Here is an 18,096-nt window from a genome sequence, read left to right on the forward strand (position 1 = left end):
CTGGGGCGGTGTTGGGGAAGTCATCGGGTCTGTGGGGAGATGCTTGGGGCGGGTGCTCTCGCAGCAGCAGCTGACAGCAGCTGTCACCTTCCTCTTGTTGACCATATCCCCCTCCTCTTCTTCCTCCTCCAATTCCGCCCCCCCCTCCTCTTCCCCTTCCGCCCGTTCTGAAGGCTGCGCACCCTTGAATTTTATATTTATGAATCAGTTCATTGATTGAGGACGGGAGAGAGTGTATCTAAAGACAAGAGGGTGAGGGACGCTGCGTGTTTGAGCTTTTTTTACGGTTGTTGGTTGTTGCTGTCGTTTTGTGATAATCATTTTTGCGGTGTCAAATTTCTCTCTCTTCAAATTTCTTTGGTGAGGAGCCCAGAAGTCGATATTGATGAAGAGTTGGTTGCGTTTTTGCCGGTAGCTGTACGGCATGTACATACATGCAAAAGCCGGCTTGATGCTGATGCGTCCTTCGGCTGGCTGCTTGGTTATTTTGGTTCGGTTGAATTCGTTTGGTGGTTAGGAAATTGGTTGGTTCGTTGATACAGGGTATGTGCTGCCGGAATCATCAAGCGTGTGTGCTTGCGTCGTCATCGCACACATCCCGCAATTGGTGATCTAAGATTCGAGTCAGCTCATGCGATGCGAAAAGCATTATAAGCATCCTTTTGAAATACGACAGAATACGTTATCCATGGATACTCGTTATTGGCGGTGCAAAGCCGCGTTCGTCCATGTCCGTCCCTCCGTTATCCGTTGGTGACAACGAAAAATAATAACAGACAGACAATATAGGCTGTAAGGCAGACGCATATTCCGATGCATGCGTGCGTATCAGACAGGTCCGGGATTTATACCACCTCGTTAAAGACGCAGAGGCAGCGACAGAGGCTGCGACAGAGCTGGAGGCAGGGTTAAGGGCTGCGACACCACCCCACCCCACCAATCACACCACAGAAGGTTCCACTACCGGGACACCGCCACTGCTGCCTCCTCCACCCGAACCCCCACTCCCGCCTTTCCCGCTCACGCCGATCCCGCCATCACTCCCATCTCCATCCCCAACTGCCGTCCCTGACCCCGCCGTGTGCATCCTGTCCAGCACCGCCATGGCCTCGCTGCGAATAGTTTCCAACCGCGCAATCACCGCCGTATTCCCGCCAGCACCGCCACCAACTCCCCCACTTCCGCCACCGCCACTTCCGGCCGTACTGGCATTGGCCTCATCCAAACCCTGAAGCTGCACCACCATCGACTGCAGCGTCGCCATAAGCCGTCCAGGACGGACCCAATCTGGCTGGTTGGCGTGGAAGGCGGTCTGAGGCTTCTGCCGCGGCGCCGCGCCGTCCCAGTCGCGTTCGAAGGCCGCCGCCAGCAGCCCCACGCGTCGCAGCGGGTCGCTGACTGCCACGAGCTCCTTAAGGAACGCAGCGCAGCGCTGCGGTACGTTGGAACGAACAGGTTCCGCCATCAGCACCTGGTGGTCAGAATCCAAATCCGGATCCAGCCCCGACGCGAAGCGCATTTCCTCCCGCAGCAGACGTAGCTCCTCACGTAGCAGCACCAGGCGAGCCAGCAGCCGCCTGTCGGGTACCTCCGCCTGCTCCTCCATCTCGTCGATGAACTTGGAGGCAGTGGCGGCCAAGGTGTCAAAGTCAGCAGCGGGGATTGCGCCGGCGGCGGTGGCGCCGCCGGTGCCGGCGGCAGCGGCTGTCGTCGCCGCCCGCAGCACACCTACTCGCTCGTCCTTGTCCGCGTGGCGCAGCGCCAGGTCCAGGACCTGCGCGGCGGCGGGCATGCGGGCCCCTACCTGCCGCAGAACCTCCTCGTGGATGGCGGTCAGCATGCGACACAACTGCGAGTCGCCGCGCTGCTCGCAGGCACGGATGAAGCCCGCCAGAGTGGTGAGGAAGTTGGCGTCCAGGAAGTCAAGGCGCCGCGCCACAGCTTCGCGCACAGCCACTAGCTCAGTCTGATCGGCGCGGTCGTTTTGGATGTAGGCAACGGCCTCTGAGACAAACAGCTCGCGCGTCACCTCGTTGACGATCTCGCCCACCATCGCTGCCGCGCGCTCCACATTTGCTGTGATTTCGGCACGCTTTTGGGCTGCATCTGGTTGGGATGACGAGGATGGTCCGGTGGGATTCGGTCCCGGTGCGGCGCTGAACAAAACGCCGGAGCGGCGCCCCGAAAGGCAAGGGCGGCGAGTCGGCGGCGTCGAGGGAAGCGGGACGGCTTGCCGGGGAGCTCCAGCATCACGCCTGACCCATGGCTGGTTAGGAGGGTAGAGGACGACTTGGTGCATGCCTCGGCGGGAAAAAGTTAGTTTCGGCTGACAGCCGGAACACTGTTCAGAAGCCGAGTGGTCGAAAAAGTAGTACTGTTTGTGCTCCCAAATGCAAATTATCCTATTACCATATTTGCGGGTCCACCTAAGACAATTGTCATAGCCACAATAATGTTCGTATTGTGAGGTATGGGTCCTTAGGCCGTATTAAATGAGTACGCCAGACCGCCTGTCAGAAAACAAGGCTGCGGTGGCTGAAGCCATTGCGGGTTGTGTTAAGACTGCACTCAGTATTCCGGAGCTGGTAGCGAAGGACCAGGGCACTAGGGTGAGACTAGGCATTACGGGACAGGTTACCTGTCTGAAGCCAAATCCGGTCGCTGTTAAAAATAGCTTGCAGCGTTGCTTATTAGATTGTATCAAGCCCACGGCTTAGTATCACGCAGAGCATACGAATAAGGTGACAGCTGCCCCGTCATCACTTGTAATGTCTACACCCGCTTCCCTGTACCTTTTCGCCCACAACTTGCAGCTAAAGGAGCTAACCGACAGTCTGACTTCCCGGGAGCCGCTTATCACCTCTACTTGCGCCTTCACAGAACAGAATTTGGGTCGCGGTGTGCAAGCGTACACCGCATCGCTGGAAGCGGCATCGCGGCCCTTGCGCCAGCTGCTGGAGAGCGCGGCTCGACTGGAGGCTGTGCTGGCGGTGGAGGAGGCCCGCAGCCGAAACCCCCGGACTCAGCATAACACCCAAGACAGCACGCGAGGCTGAACCCTTGCAGGCAGCCTGGGGGGAAAGCACGAGCGCGATCGGTAACCAGCGGTCAGCAAGGTGGCAGGGCTGCATCAAGAACGACTCACGAGCTGATCATCTGGCTGCCCTCAGCGATCCGGTTGGCGGCACTGAGTAGAGGGCGTTCTCAACGGCGGCTGTGGAGGACCGGCTGCGGAGGTCGCGCTCCTGGGGAGGGCCAGCAGCTGCTGCTCCTATCATCTTTTAGCAGAGTACGCTCTTCCCTGGACTATATTTCATTGACAACGCCGACGGCCATTATTCCACGATTCTGGGGCTCAGCAGCAGCAGCAGTTGCATGATTGTAAGGGCCCCGGCGGCTTTCCTCTTGGCTGTCTTTGCGGAAGCTTCTTTGTCGCTGCCGCGGCGCGGAAGACGCTGACGGCGGCAACTGGCCACCTGTGGGAGCTTAGATCTACCTCACGAGAGCAGAGCTACCATCACGACCGTTACCACTACCATTATTACCTAACGCCCAAGACGCCACGCCCTTACATCAACAACACACACACTCACACTCACACTCACACTCACACACCAGTAAAGCTAGGGTGTACTTCTAATCGTACTACTATTGCGACCATCGTGATCGCAGCTGGCCATCGCGGCAACCGCCATCCATCACTGCCTGCCTCTCCTAGACCGGAGTTGGCGGGTCGCTGCAGAGGATGCTGTTGACGTTGCTGTCACTCCCTGGAAAAGTGGCACCACGCTCTGTCGTAATCTCCGTACAGATTGTACGGTATGACGGAATCTCAGACAGGTGGCTCCGGAGGAGTTGCGTCGATGTCTACCGACGCTGCAGATGACGTATACGGCCGTACGGCGGCTGACGGATCCAGTACGACGGCTGAGCTGCTTGGAGTAGCGGCCGCCGTTGCCAGGAATGAAAGGGATCAAGGCACGGAGACTTGGTCGTACAAGGTTGCACGGCAGGTTTCGGGGATGTTGGCGGCGGGTGAATGGGCGCGATGTGAGGCGATGTTAGAGCAGATCTTGTTCCCTGCGACAGTGGCCGCCGATGCCGCTGCCGCGGTAGCGATCACGGCGACCACGGCGACGACAACGATGATCGTGACAACGGACACACAACGGGCACAGGTGAGCTCCGGCGAAAGGAACCATGCGATGGTGCCCGAAGCGAAGGACGAACTGCCGATGTCCAGGGGGAGGCAGGAGGGGGAGAAAGTGGCCGTTGTGAGTGCGGTTGGCTGGTGGGTGGTGGTGGCGGGTGTGGGATGCCGGATGCGACTTGGCACACGTGGTGCAAGGTTTTTTAAGCGGCTGTATGAGGAAAAAGGGGAGGAAGTGGAAAGCAATGGAATGGGTGAGAGAGAGGGAGCAAACGGATACCCCGCGGTGTGCAGCATCGGTTTGGCTGCCACATCAGCATCATCACCGGTTACGGGGCGCAGCACAGCACGGCACCTCCAGACCTCGCAATGCTGCATCGCGGCTGCTACTGCTACTGCTGTAACCATGATTAACAATCGTGATTAACCATCACCGCTAACTGCCATCGTAACCCCAGACGGTAACCGTAACCGCTTCTACAACCGTATGCATGTTGCGGCGGAAAACACCCAAGCCTAGTGTGCCTGGTCCTGCCCTCACGCATGCCGCCCTGCTTCGTCCTCCCTTTGCCCCCTGCTGCCGTACACAGGACAAACCTCTCGACAGACAGGACGTTCTGCGGGCGCTGGCGGCCGCCAAGATCCATCGCCTCATGGTGGATTTCTCCTCGGCCTCACCACCCTCCGCCACTGCGCCGCCAGGGGCTGGTGCTCACGTCAGGGGCCGCGACGAACGCAGAAGCTGCTCCTCCGCCTCCGCCTCCGCTACGGCAGCGGCGACGGTGCTGCGCTGGGCTGCAGCTTTGCCTGCCAGCCACTCCTCCTCAGGCCCCGGCAGTAGCCGCAACGTCGGCAGCGAGACACCCCGGGGAGCCTCTGATGAAGCTTCCGTTGCTACTGCCGTCGGCAGCGGTTGTGCAGCAGATGGTGCGACAGGCAGCAGTAGGGATGGAAGCACCAGGCATCAGCCGCCGCTCACCAGCAGTGATGTGCGGAGGTGGTTTCGGCGCCTTGCGGCTATTGTACACCCGGATAAGTGCCGTACGTCCCCTGCCGTACCGCAAGATGTGGCGGCGTCAGCGTTCAGGTTGCTACAGGAGGGCTGTGACGCGTTACTGAACGAGCTGGCGGGAGCGGATGGCTGTAGCGACGGCGGGGTACGGAAGCGACCCGGGGAAGCAGCGTGGTGCAGCGACGGCGGCGGCGCGTTTGACGGCGCGCACTGGGATGCCGGCGCCGATATGGACGCCGACGGTGATGGCGACGCGTGGTGGGCGGAGTGGCGGTGTCGCTCGCCGTCGCTGCCGCACGGCAGGTTCCCATCCACCTGCCCCACGGCACAGGACGAGGAGCCGGAGCTTTGGGAGCTCAGCCTCGAGGTGGGGCCCGGGGAGGTAATCATCGTTTTGTAGCCGCTATCACGGGATGTAAGAATTCACCTCGTGGAAGGGCTAGAACTAGGAAGTCCATTAACCGGTCGTCACGTGGTTCAGGTTTGTGGCTCTGTTGCCTGAGAGGTATCGTAAGGATAGGGATTCGCCTTGTCACTCATAATTCATCTCATCTTATGAGCCGCAAGCTCTCTTTGGATGCGCTGGTGGGTTGTAGATGTGTCCCCGTCCGCCTGGGGGTTTTACGTCCCAGGCTTCCCAACCCCCAACCTCCAACCACCCCAACGGAACACACGTCCTCAGGCCCTCCGGTCCGAAGTGGCTCTCCGCCAGAGCCAGGTACTGAGACCTCCGCCAGGCACCGCCGCCGCATCGCTGCCCATCCATGTACGGCAACGCCACCTGCGAGTGGCCAGAAGCGTGTTGGCGCAGCGAACCAGCGGCGCCGGCGCCGCTGCAACGACCACCGCCGGCGCCGGCCTTGGCAAGACTGGTGATGGCGATGGTGGTGATGGTATTGGTGATGTTGGTGGCGGGTTTGTGCGGTTATGAAGAGCGTCGTAATGCAGGGAAGAAAACTCGGAGTCGAACGGCTACAGGGAGGATATCGAATAGCGGATTCTTCATGTATCTGCGCTAGGAAAAAGCTGCTCTTTGCTTCACTTTTAAAGCGCCATGGGGTTGTGCCGCCCGTTTGCGGGTGGGGGTTTGGGGGTTCAAAGTCCACTCAAGAGTCATACAGGCGTCGCCCATACATTGGGTATTATCGTGTTCGCTGGTGTGGGAGATGTCTTTAACCATTATCCTCTTTTTCCAGCTCTAACAGGAGCCGCGCCACGAATACGTTTCATCGCACATGACCACAATTCTGAGCCATATGTAGCATACATATGTGTGTAGGTTACGTTAACCGTTTTCCCCAGCCCAGCCGTTTTGGCGGCATCCGTCGACCATCACAGCCTGCAACCCACATCCGCATTTCAGGGGCGCAGTCACCGGACAGACATAATCCTTTCAAAAGTGGAAACCACACCAAACGGTGAGAGCAAAGCGCACAGCGTCATTCCTGGTTCGTATCTCTCCATACGTACGACACCCGGCATGTACGGCCAGCGATATCTGCAAACCACAAATGCCACTGCGGCCGACGTGGAGTGAGTGCGTGTGTATGCACCCGTCCATAACTTAAAAGGGGTTGAACCAGGCCGCTTCACGCGGAGCTACCATAACGTGAAGCACTTTAAATGCCAGGTCGCGTAGCGCATATACGCCTGTGCAGATGTTGACTGGGGAGACGCTTGCAAGTTCAGGACGCCGGTACCTCACAGCTACCTTGGCTATCTTGCCTAACCACGGCCTACGTCTTATCAAGGGCGAAATTACGAAGCGCAGCACACAACAGAAATACCAACCCGCGTTAAGGTTAAGCAGCCTTTTGTCTCACTTCCTGCTTCACGTACGTAGACCGCGGCATACGGTACGCGCCACGCTGTTGTGCGATAACATGATGCGTTTCTTCATGCTGCGCGGTGCAACGACGACGAACCCTCCCACTCCTTAATCAGCGATTGAGCCGGACTAAGGTACACCGGACTGCAACAGCACACACATATATCGACTGGAAATGCCCAGCATCCCCGGGGGAAGAATCTGCAGGTGGTTGATCCTAAGCCAACCAGCGCGACGGCGGCAGCAGCAGCAGCATCCAGGACAGGAGCAACATTGTTGCTAGACCGCCGCCAACGAAATTTCCTCCCCTTGATAATGCCGCTGACCTCTCCAAGCAAAAGGGAGAGGAAATGGGGATGCCAGGATTCTCGTCATCTTTGCACTGCAGACGGCGCAGGAAACCCGTCACGCAGCCAGACCCAACAGCCCCTCTTGCCACACCTATGTGCCACCACCTCTCTCTTCCGTACCTCGCAAAAAGCTCCTTTAACCCTGCCAGGCAATGCAACTCGCGCACGCACGCACATACATACATACGCACACATCGCCCATGTTTAAGGGGCCCCTTAGCCAACCGCACCTCGTGCGCTCAAGACCATACATACACCGACAATTATTTCGCGTATACTCAATGCCGTACGCTTCTCCGCACAGAACTACGCACTTGCGATAACAATCGACGGTAAGTATGCAATGCTTCGAGCATGCTACCACCACCATCCCCATTCCGTACCCCAAAACTCAAGACACCCTGTGGCGCACTGTGTTCTGTGGTTCGCCAGTGACGCCCCCTTTGTTCTGCGTCACGTGACTCAACCGATTCGTCCATTCAACTGACATGTATGCGCCGTCCGACAGTTCGCATCTGTATTAAAGGTCCCCATACCCTAAACTGCTCAAGACGCTCATAACAAGAATAAATGGCATAGTGACCAACTGCATGCGCCCGGCTGCTGCTGCTGCTGTTGTAGCCCCTTCGCAAGGCCCGACAAGATATCAATTCGCGTCCCAAGGGACATCTCCCACAACATATTTTACACCGCCCATTGCAGTCGCCATAAACCGAAGATCAGCGCCTCCTAGAAGGCAGGAGAGCTCTAAGGCCCCTACAAACCCAAGGCCCACTTCTCCATCGACCCCCTACACCCCGCCATATTCATCAAGCGTCCCTAATGCCTGTGCTCCTCTTCGCAGCCTGTCGATAGCCGACCACTGCTCGGCACGCTTCGATATAGCGGACCGGCCGCCTCAAATTACAGCTCTAGCACCCCAGCCGTCCACCGTAAAGTCACAGTCTCCTGAGCCGCCAAGAAACAGCTTCTTCCCACAATGATTAACCTACTTCCCACTCTCCTCCCCGCCTCCTCTGTCGTCTTCCCCAAGTGGAGGGAAACCCGCGTCAAAAACCACGAGCGCACGCTGCCTTCGGCTTGGTTCCCCGAACTATCGTCTCCCGGGAGAGCTCACGTACACGTACACGTACGCGAAAGCAAACCCCTTGCAGGAGGACATGTCGACTCGAACGGGGCAAGCACACAGACAGCGGGGTCGACCAGGCACCCCTTCGGAGCCCCTCACCCAAGCCCCTTCCTCGATCCCTCGCGCAAAGCCTCAGTTGCCCGTTGCCGTCACCGCAGTCCCGTCCCCGTTTGCGGACCCCACAGGCACCGTGGCCGCAGCTGCCCCCACAGGCACCACTCGGCCGTTATCTCCGTGAGCCAAACCAGCAGGCAGATCCATGCCGCCCTTGGCGTAGGCAGTAGTCACGGCCTGAGCCGGGTGAGAAGGGGAAGGCCGCCATCAGTTAAAGAATGAGCCGGCGATTGTTTCGTCCAGCCGGCCGTAGTATAAAGAATAAAGAAAGAAGAAATACATGAGACGTGCTGTAGTAAAACCTGTGTGTATGGCTGTTTTAAGCACAGCCGCTTAGTGCGCGGACGCCATGCCAACGCTGGAACCTTTCCCCACTGAAGATCTCGTGCATAAACCATTCCCCCCAAAATCCCTCGTGCCTACATGCACAGACGTGTACATATAACAGGCATTGAACATAATCACAGTGTCGTACAGTACACAGCTCCGGACACACCACACTGCAGCTCCTGCACACACCTACCTGCGTGGGCTCGCCGTCATGATCCCAAAAGCAAAAGTCCCCGTTCAGCTCGCCGTCCTCCGTCAAGCCGCCACCCGCCCCAGCCATCGCAATCGGCTCATCAGCTCCGCTTCCCTCGCTCTCCCCGCCCGCCAACATGTGCGCCATGCGGTCCCGCTTGGCCTCCAGGTAGCCCTGATAGCTCAGAAGGACGGCAGGGAAGGATGGTGCGTGTGGGGGTTGAATGTCGGGGGAGGACGTGAGAAGGGGGTTCCCCATCATCCCCCCGTTTCTAAGCAATCCATGAACGGAAGCAGACATCATGCAATGTCAGTCGTACTTTCCTGTGCTGTACATTCGCACGCCCTCACCTATCGTACACCTCCTCTCATCTCACCTGGTTGTATTTCCCCGCCGCCACAAGGCACGGTATGCGGCCCGTCACGTTGATCCCCAACTTGGTCAGCACGTTGATCTTTCGTGGGTTGTTGGTCTGGAGGACGGAGTTCACGTGCAAGGAGCCGTGCTCATTTGTTAAAACAAAGTAAAGAGAGGAACGAGAGCGGCAAGACATAATCAGGAGAAAACAGAGATAGAAAATGAGCAGCTTAAGCACCAACAAAAGGATTTTTTGAGTGCCGGGGCCAGACAGAACACGGTCCATGCATTCATGGACAAGCCACACACGGTTACGCGCGTGGAATGGAAAGAGCACGGCCATCACAGCGCGGCCCCTAACATGACGCAAGAGCAGCGTGTGTTTGTGTTGTTGCAACCCCACAGATGATATCAACCGCAATAGACAACAAGTAAGCAAATACATATCCCACCAAAACAGACCCAGAAGCTATCCGACTCAGAAACCATAGGACGTTCATGGGAGCGTACCTTCCTATGCAACCCGCCCCGATGATGGCGTTATCCTCCGGACCATCCCTCCCCCTCCCCCTCCCCCTCCCGCTCCCCCCTCCCCTGCCTGCCCTGGGAGCAACACGACGCCTTAGCCCCTAAGCCCTGCGGTCTCCATTCTCACCAACGCCTCGTGTTCCCCCAATCGCCCTTTCCTCCGAATGCATGCACCCCTCTCTCCTCCCGTCCCCCCTTTCCTTCCCCCCCTGTGTCCTCCGGATGAGCTCACAATGAGTCTGATGCTCTTGATTCCCAGGTCCGCCAGCATGTTGCGCACTGAGCTGTACTCTCGGCAGTCATCCGGGAGGCCCAGAGCCCGATTGGCGTCCACCGTGTCGAGGCCTTGCTCCTGCAGGGGGGATTGCGTACGGAAAGAGGAGAGGGCCCGGCGGGGAGGTGCGGGAAATTCATGTCAACTTACAATCCGGGAGGGATTAGCCAGAGCTAGAGCCCCCCAAAACGATATGCCTTGCAACAGAGTTGCAAATGCACGCGAGGGGGCCGTCCTGCGAGCCGCGCAACGGTGTGAGGCAGGCGAGCAGGTAGGACGGAGGGCGTGAGGCAGATAGACGCGACGGGATAAGGATACAGAAGCAGCCCCACGGAATGAGCCCAGATGGAGCAGAATTCTAAAAACCTCGGCCAAGAGGATGTGCGCAGCGGAGAAGGCGGCTGGAGACGCATGAGACCAAACGCTGGCAAGTTCGCTGCTACGGCGCTTCCCTCGCAGCAGTAGCAGTAGAAACAGCCCTGTCCTGCACCCTGAAAAGGAGGAAACTACTCCAGACTCCGCAAAACAATCCACATTTCATTACTGTGAGGAAACATGGCCTCCTTTCCGCGTTATTGGGTCAGCTGCCCGAGTCACCGGATCTTTCCTCTACTGATTTACCGCTCTTTACAAGCCGCTAAGCCAGCGGCGTTCTTGCTCTTGTCGACAGCCTACTCAGCTTCAACAACACACTTGGCAGTTAGCCAAGTGCTAACTGACCCCTGAATTGAACTCCGCATCTGGGTCGAACTCACTTGGCTGCCAAATGCTTCCACCCAACCACATTCGCGACCTAACCCCTTTCGACCGCCTGCGCCATCCGCCCTATTCCAATCCCTCGCCGCCGTCAACAAAACCATTCATTATTCGCCGGCTAAGAAACATGCCGTGGGAGATGCGCAAGGAATTCGTAACATTCGCGGGTGCTTTGCGCATCTCCCACGTCCACGTTGCGGCCTCCTCCATCTTAACCAAAGTACACATCCTCACAGCTCGCGAAACCAGCGTTTCCCGCGTACAATGCTACGATGCATGGCCGGTTGGGCGGCGGAAAAGTCTCTCCCTGTTCTGGGATCAGTCAGGTCCCTTCCCAGCACCCTTTCGCTTAATGAGCATGACACAGATGGCTGCCGGAGACATATCACAAATTTCCCTCTGGATCTCGCCGTTCGACACCGCAAATGTATATCGGAGTGAGCTTATATCACACACATCAACGCACACTTCTTTCAAGACAGTTCTTTCAAGACGCAGAGTCCCCGCACCTGTAGCGAGTAGGCCGCTATTTTGTTGGCCAGTCCAATGCCCCTGCCCTCCTGTTGCAGGTAAATGACCAGTCCCGGTGGGTCCTTCTGGACGGTCTGAAGGGCTAGCTCCAGCTGCTCAGCACAGTCGCACTTCAGAGAGCCCAGTACCTCTGAAGGGGGGAAAGGTACGTGGATGAGGGGAGAAGTCGGTATGCCATGCGGGAAAGCGTCGACAAGGAGGGCCTGGGGTTGGTGGAAAATGCGGTACGAGGAATGGTGTAGGACTTTTGGATGAATAGCTGCTCGTTCCAGAACCGGTGAGAAGGGAGATGAGGAAGAGCAGGAGGAAATTGGCGCAACAAAATACAGGGGGAAAACAGAGAAAATGTAAATGTGCCCGGGTCGTAAACGGGGTAGGTAGAGGTGCTAAAGAGAGAGTGGAAGAGGAAGGATCAGAAAGGGGGACGATAGGGAGACCTGGGAAGAAATGTGTCCTTTCCACCATACGAGATACATAGAAGCAGGGTTACACATCCCATTGAGAAAAAACGGCAGTTGGGTGTGGTGGGGGACAGTGGACCCATCAACAAGCAACATTGTTAGCAATTGGAATGAAGCGAGTGTTCCGGCTGGAGCAGCTGTTCCCCGCTGTTCTCCGGGTTGAATACCAGTTGTCCCAATCTGCCCAACAGCCTCCCTACGCCAGGATTGAAGAAAAGCGGGACCTGGCAGGCAAAGCCAACCACGGCACTGAAGGGTGTTTCAGGACTCACCCGAAGTGAAGCAGGCGTCGTGCACACGTAACGGTACCTGAGGAATGGGCAGAATTAGAGGTCATAAAAACAAGAGCACCAAAAATGTTGTTGCAAGCTGAAAGCTGGGCGCGAGAAAGGGCATTATGCAGCGAGGATCACACGTCAGCCACCGGCCTTTATGCCCTCGTAGCACGTACGTTCTCTTGGCCTTCAACCCGTCCAGCAATAATGGCCGTCGGTTCTGTGAACGTTACTCCGCCATCGATCTGCAAGCAGGTGGTTATAAATCAGCCATGTCCCAGACCACAAATATAGCCGATGACATAGCTGAAGCCCTTCATCCAATGCTTACAGAGTGCTTGTAGCCACGCAACCGAAATTTGCCATGCCGTGTTGGCAAGAGAGTCTCGGCAATAAACGTTGTGATAACCTGGTCTTCGTCCACGGATACGTTTCCCGTTGGCACATATGGTGTTATCTTTGGAAGGAAAGCCGGTTGGCCGCTCGCCGTTTCACCATTTGCTGTGGCAAAAGAAAAGATAAGATCCCGACGTGACGAGGGTCCACGCCATGGCAGGCCTGCCGCAGATCGACTGGCTGGAAAATGCCTAGCCCGAAACGCCTGGGGGACATGTGAGCAAGATGCTGCTGTATGACTATGGATGCGCTCGAGTGTAGCCATGCGGGATAGTATGCGTTTGCCAAATTGTAAACTTGCTGACCCTAGCTGCAAGAAGCTAGCTTGTTATGATCGCTTCCTCAAGATGTGCGTATGCCAGATCACATAGCGAGCATTGCCACAGGATGAACCTCATACTATGGCCGTACGGCCTTCCTGGCCCCACAATCCCGGAAAAGTGTCAGACTGCACACGATGGAGCTGCTTCATCGACAATATAGCTTACAAGTTGCTATATGTCTAACGTTGGATATTAATTGCACTTTTCGATGGGTTTGTGCTCGCTGTCAGCTATCCGACGTTTAGGGTTCCAATAAATGATATGTATCTGCCAAACATACTCATGTTAGTGTTGGGTTCCACGTATGAATATGTCATTGCATGCGCACTGTGTGTATGTCGAGTCTGTGAAAAATGGGCTTGAAACAAATGTGGATATTACTGTTATTATGCCCGATGCAATGATTCTGCCAATGTTCTTTAGCTCAATCGTATTGGCAGATACCTTGCAGCAATTGGACTCAGGATGGTCTGTCGTTTTTGTTCTTTTGGTGCTTTCGTTTATTGCAGTAGATGGAAGAGACAGGCAGAATATGTTCCGTGTATTAAGACCATCAGCGAGTATTGGGGCTCCGATGGCTGGGGAAAAGGTCCAACGGTCCGGCGGTCCTCCCACAAGTATACGACAAACCACAGTTAGGTGTCCATCACACCATAGAGTTTATCTATACCAAACCGCTGTACTTAAGGAAACTGGAAACTTAAGTAGGCTCGTGTGGCACCCCGCGCACAAAGCGTGCGACAATGAAGTCGCCGCTTCATTCTGGGCGTCAAGCTTGTGTAAACCGGCCGCTGATAAGAGCTCGTATTTCTCATTATAGTAATATCACACACCAAAACACCTGCATTACTGAATATCTTCATAAGAGCCACGCAAGGAACCGCGGACGGTTGCGGTCGTCGCACGTCGCACCAGCGACAGCCCCTGGAGCTCAGCAGCCTCAGCAGCGTCAACAACTTGCACCAGAACCAGAGGATGGCCCGTCAACCTCGGAGTCCCAGCGCAGCTCCGGTGCCGAATCGCCTAACTCGCAGCAGCCTCGGACGCCATGGCTTTTGCAACTGCTCCAGCGATTTAAAGCACCGCTCTGGCTGATAAACTTTGTCAGGAAGTATGTGTTTTCACCTCCTGCCTCGCGGACTGCGGCCCTGGCACGTGCGTTGTGGATCTCCGTCGGATTTCTCGGTGTGGCGCTGGGCCGAGAGCTCTTCTTCCCAACCCCGCGAGTCGCACCGCGAGAGGTCAGTCGGGGATTAAATGGGCGGTGTGGGGGGGGGAATCGTGAGGAGAGGTCGCAGGCGATGGTGGTGGTGCACCGCGCTTCACCCTGTGGTCCCCAGGAAGTCAGGGCCCTCCAAGGGCCCTGCAACTCGTTGTTGAATTAACAAAGCTCGACCGCGAGAAAGGCCGCGAGGAGGAAGTAGACAAGTGCACGAATCTGCAAAGTGGGTTATCTAGGTCTGGTTTGCTTATGGACCCCACCTTCAACCAGCCGTGTCGCCATTCCCGAGTCTGCTTTGCCTGCTTTCAACACCTGCCGCCCCCCCCGCGGCGTTTACGTTTGCTACTCTCTTGCCCTGGCAGCAGCTTCAATCGTGTGTGGTTCGTCTTTCCCCCCCCCGCGGGTTTGGCGTTGGGAAATGAAATGTGTGAGGGAGGTCAGGCAGGGACATACCGCCCGCATTTGTGGGTCCACAAGGAACACGGCGGCGACGAACCTAGCAGGCGGTTTACAGTAGTATTGGGGGGAGGAGATGGAGGAGGAGGCGGGGAGGAGAAGGAACGGGAGTTGGAGGGGGGCGCACTGTGAATAGGCGCTGTTCCCGAGTCCGCCGCTTCCCCATCGGAGCCTGGGAGGAAGCTGCTCCCATGTGGACGCACTCTCCCAACTAACTACCCAACAAACCAACCAACTAACTACCCAACAAACCAACCACCAGGTGCTCTACTCGGACTTTGTTACGCTTCTGGACGGAGGGAGGGTGCGAGCGGCGAGGCTGGAAGCGGGAACCAGCCGCCTCTACTTCGATGTCTTGCGACCACCACCGCAACCGCAGCAGCAGCAGCAGCCGGAGGCCACAGCTGCCGCTACAGCCGCAGCGGCGACGCTGTCGACTTCGGCGGCGTCGCCCGCCGCCGCGACGGCAGCAACAGGCGCCGCTTCCTCGGCAACTGCTGTACGGCAGCGGTTTCAGAAGCAGTTTTACATTAAGCTGGCAGACAAGCAGGATGTGTTGTTGATGGGGAAGCTGCTGCAGGTGCGGGGGGGGGAAGGAAGGGGGAAGGGTGCGATGAGGGGAAGCGCTGGCGTTGAGGGGGCGCTGGCGAGACTGTGTGTTTTGAAGCGGTCTAGAAACGGTCTGGGTTTACCTTTAGAGGATTTGCAATCCAATGCCGGCAGCGCCGCTTTTCCATTCCTGTGTACATTTCATCCCGGTGCTTAACGTGAATAGAGAAAAGCACGCGGCCGTCGCCCGAAGGTTCCCCCCCAGCGCCCCACCCACAACCCTCGCATCCCCGTCACCTCCTCATCCCCCATCTCGCTTTCCCCCAGCCGTCGGTTCCCCCCTCTCACCCCGAGTACTCCGCAACCCCCGACCCCCACCCCAGGCGGGTGTGGAGTTCTCCGTGCTCCGCGCCTCCTTCACGGCCGCCGCCGCCAATGCCTTCCTCACCGCCCTGGCCCTCTGGCTGCCCCTGCTGCCGGTGCTGTGGCTGCTGCGCCGCCTGATAGACCAGCGCCAGGGGACTGGGTGAGAGGGGGGGGGTCCTGGGGGGGACCTGGGGCCGTGGTGGAAGGCGATCTGAATGCGGGGGAAGGGTGGGAGGGGTGGGTGGGAGGGAGGAAGGAGGAGGGAGGGGGTTTTAGGAGGACACGGATATTCGGGATGTGATGTTCCAGTAGGTGGACTAGGAGGAGGGTGGAAGGGGGGGGAAGTACTGTACTGCCACTCTTTAATTGAACAGAAAGGACCGCAAGGAACTGTTATATTTGTGTTAGGTTGCGCAGATGTACGAGGTCGTCTTGTGCCGCCTCTAGGGGGTTGCGGGAGCACAGTCAAAACAAGGGCCCTGAGCGGTCAGGTCAACGTGTTGACGGTATTGCTACTACACGGTGTATCCCCCGGCCGCTCCCGCTCACCTCCCCCCCTCTCTGCCCCAGTCGTGCCAAGAAGTCATCTTCCGCGGGTAATACCCCCAGTACGACATTTGCGGACGTGGCGGGGGTTGATGCGGCCAAGGAGGAGCTGTTGGAGGTGGGAAGGACGAGGGGAGAGAGAGGGAGGGGGAGAGAGGAGGGAGCAGCTAGGAATTGTGGTGCGCTACGGAGCTGCCGTATGGGGGGCCTGTAGGGGATCTCCGAGTAGTAGTAGTGGGGCCTCGTAGACTCCGGGTCCTGTCGGCTACTCCGTTATAACTCATTTGGCACTCCGTACACTTTACGTTAAGCGCGCCATGCGGCTGATCCATAAAGTAAATAAGATAGATAGATAGATAGATAGATAGATAGGTGGATAGATATGCTGTATTAACTTTGGATTATACATACAGCAACATACATGCTGTACATACTATGTGTCCCCACAGCATGCATATGTGTGTATGTATATATGTATATACATGTACTTGGCCAAGGTGGTATTCCCGTGTGTTGCCCCTTCTTTTCCCGTTCCTGTTGGTGGTTGGATGTACGACGCAGGTGGTTGGTGTGATGCGGCAAACCAAGAGCACCTTTTCCAAGCTCAAAGTGGGTCGGAGAGTGTGTGTGTGTGTAAGGGGGGAAGGACCGGGGTGGGAAAGAGAAGCGGGGTGACGGCGGCGGCTGAGGAAGACGACGGGGAGGAGGGAATCCTACGAACCGCCGGGGAAGGGGTCTTGTGAGGGTGGGGGTGGGTGGGTGGGTGGCGCAGAGGCTCTCGTTGTTGTTGCGGACGGCGGCGGCAGCTGAGGTGGCTCGGTGCGGCGTCTGTGGATTGAGGCGGCGGTGTGGGGGGTAGGGGCTGGCACCCCTCCCGTGTGTGTAGTTACCCCTCCTTCCCTCCTGCCACCCAGGGGCTCCCAGCCCAGGTGGAGGGTGCACCTGCTACACGGCGCTGTCTCACGCAGCCGCCGGCTTGCAGCCCGGTGCCCCGTGCGCCCGGGTTTGGGGAACACCCCCTCGCGTGGTCCCACCCGCCTTGACGGCGTCCCTTCCCCCCCCTCCCGCTCAAGTCTGTTGAACTCAATCGTTTACATCACAGTACAGTACAGTTCAGTACAGTACAGTACAGTACAGTACAGTACAGCAGGTGGTTGACCCCCTCCCGCGGGACTCTTGGGACGCCGGCAGTAGTTCTCCACTTTAGGACGGCTAAACCTTACTTCATATTTATTCCCTCCCTTGACTTTGCATATGGCGGCCCCCCGAAGAACCCCTTCCCCCCGAAGACCCCCCGCCCCGAACCCCCCGAACCCCCGCCCCGCTTGGGACGTCGGGAGCTCATTCCCGAGTTTGTTGCACCCGAACTCACATGACTTTCCCCCCCCCCCCCCGTTCAGGTTCGTATGCCGTCCGGAGTGCTCCTGTGCGGGCCCCCGGGCACGGGGAAGACACTTTTAGGTGAGGGGGGGGTCAGGGGGGGCTGGGGGGGATGGAAAGAAGAGCACTGTGCGAACATAGCCCATGTTATGATGTGGCGCAACGCGAGCAATCTGTCCAGATACAATCGTGTGTGTATGTGTGTGTGTGTGTGTATGTGTTTGTGTTCTCCCTTGGCGGCGCTGTCAGGGGGTAGCTGAAAGAAATGCGAACGAGGCAGTGTGCGTGTGGGTTTTGCCGTATTTACACCTACCGTTGCACTTCACTGCCAAACCTTGCCCAGATTAACCTCTCTTTTCGGCCGGCGACCCAGACCCCTATACCCTCCCACCCCCTCCTCCCCCCAGCCAAGGCAGTAGCAGGCGAGGCGGGGGTTCCGTTTTTTGCGGTATCCGCTTCCGAGTTTGTGGAGCTGTTTGTGGGGCGAGGAGCTGCGCGCATTCGGGAGCTGTTTGCGGAGGCGCGGAAGGCGGCGCCCTGCGTGGTGAGGGCGCCTTTGGAAAGGGGACG

At 57.6% G+C, this 18,096-nt stretch overlaps 3 protein-coding genes across 3 annotated transcripts in view; 1 reads left to right on the top strand and 2 right to left on the bottom strand.

The window, feature by feature from the left end:
* Window positions 1–122: 122 nt before the first annotated feature.
* VOLCADRAFT_103463 (uncharacterized protein) lies at window positions 123–2,780 on the bottom strand. The gene has a single exon (XM_002947469.1). It carries the CDS (start codon window positions 2,297–2,299, stop codon window positions 941–943), a length of 1,359 nt encoding a protein of 452 aa, XP_002947515.1. The 5' UTR covers window positions 2,300–2,780; the 3' UTR covers window positions 123–940.
* Window positions 2,781–5,811: 3,031 nt separating this feature from the next.
* VOLCADRAFT_116428 (uncharacterized protein) lies at window positions 5,812–12,789 on the bottom strand (the record flags this gene model as incomplete). The annotated part of the gene is made up of 9 exons (XM_002947470.1): window positions 5,812–5,943; window positions 8,623–8,760; window positions 9,107–9,280; window positions 9,483–9,578; window positions 10,224–10,343; window positions 11,531–11,682; window positions 12,286–12,322; window positions 12,465–12,533; window positions 12,620–12,789. Coding segments are annotated over 9 exons (1,086 nt in total), but the record flags the coding sequence as incomplete, so codon positions are not given.
* Window positions 12,790–14,120: 1,331 nt separating this feature from the next.
* VOLCADRAFT_87717 (uncharacterized protein) overlaps window positions 14,121–18,096 on the top strand; it is a gene marked incomplete at both ends in the record, with an annotated part of 8,193 nt that continues 4,217 nt past the window's right edge. The window contains 9 exons of the mRNA XM_002947338.1: window positions 14,121–14,162; window positions 14,948–14,989; window positions 15,065–15,265; window positions 15,618–15,760; window positions 16,171–16,264; window positions 16,708–16,755; window positions 17,061–17,075; window positions 17,547–17,607; window positions 17,934–18,070. Of these exons, the coding sequence (XP_002947384.1) occupies window positions 14,121–14,162; window positions 14,948–14,989; window positions 15,065–15,265; window positions 15,618–15,760; window positions 16,171–16,264; window positions 16,708–16,755; window positions 17,061–17,075; window positions 17,547–17,607; window positions 17,934–18,070 (783 nt within the window). The remainder of the gene's footprint in view (window positions 14,163–14,947; window positions 14,990–15,064; window positions 15,266–15,617; window positions 15,761–16,170; window positions 16,265–16,707; window positions 16,756–17,060; window positions 17,076–17,546; window positions 17,608–17,933; window positions 18,071–18,096) is intronic.

Source organism: Volvox carteri, assembly GCF_000143455.1.
Source record: "Volvox carteri f. nagariensis unplaced genomic scaffold VOLCAscaffold_6, whole genome shotgun sequence".
Lineage (NCBI taxonomy): Eukaryota > Viridiplantae > Chlorophyta > Chlorophyceae > Chlamydomonadales > Volvocaceae > Volvox > Volvox carteri.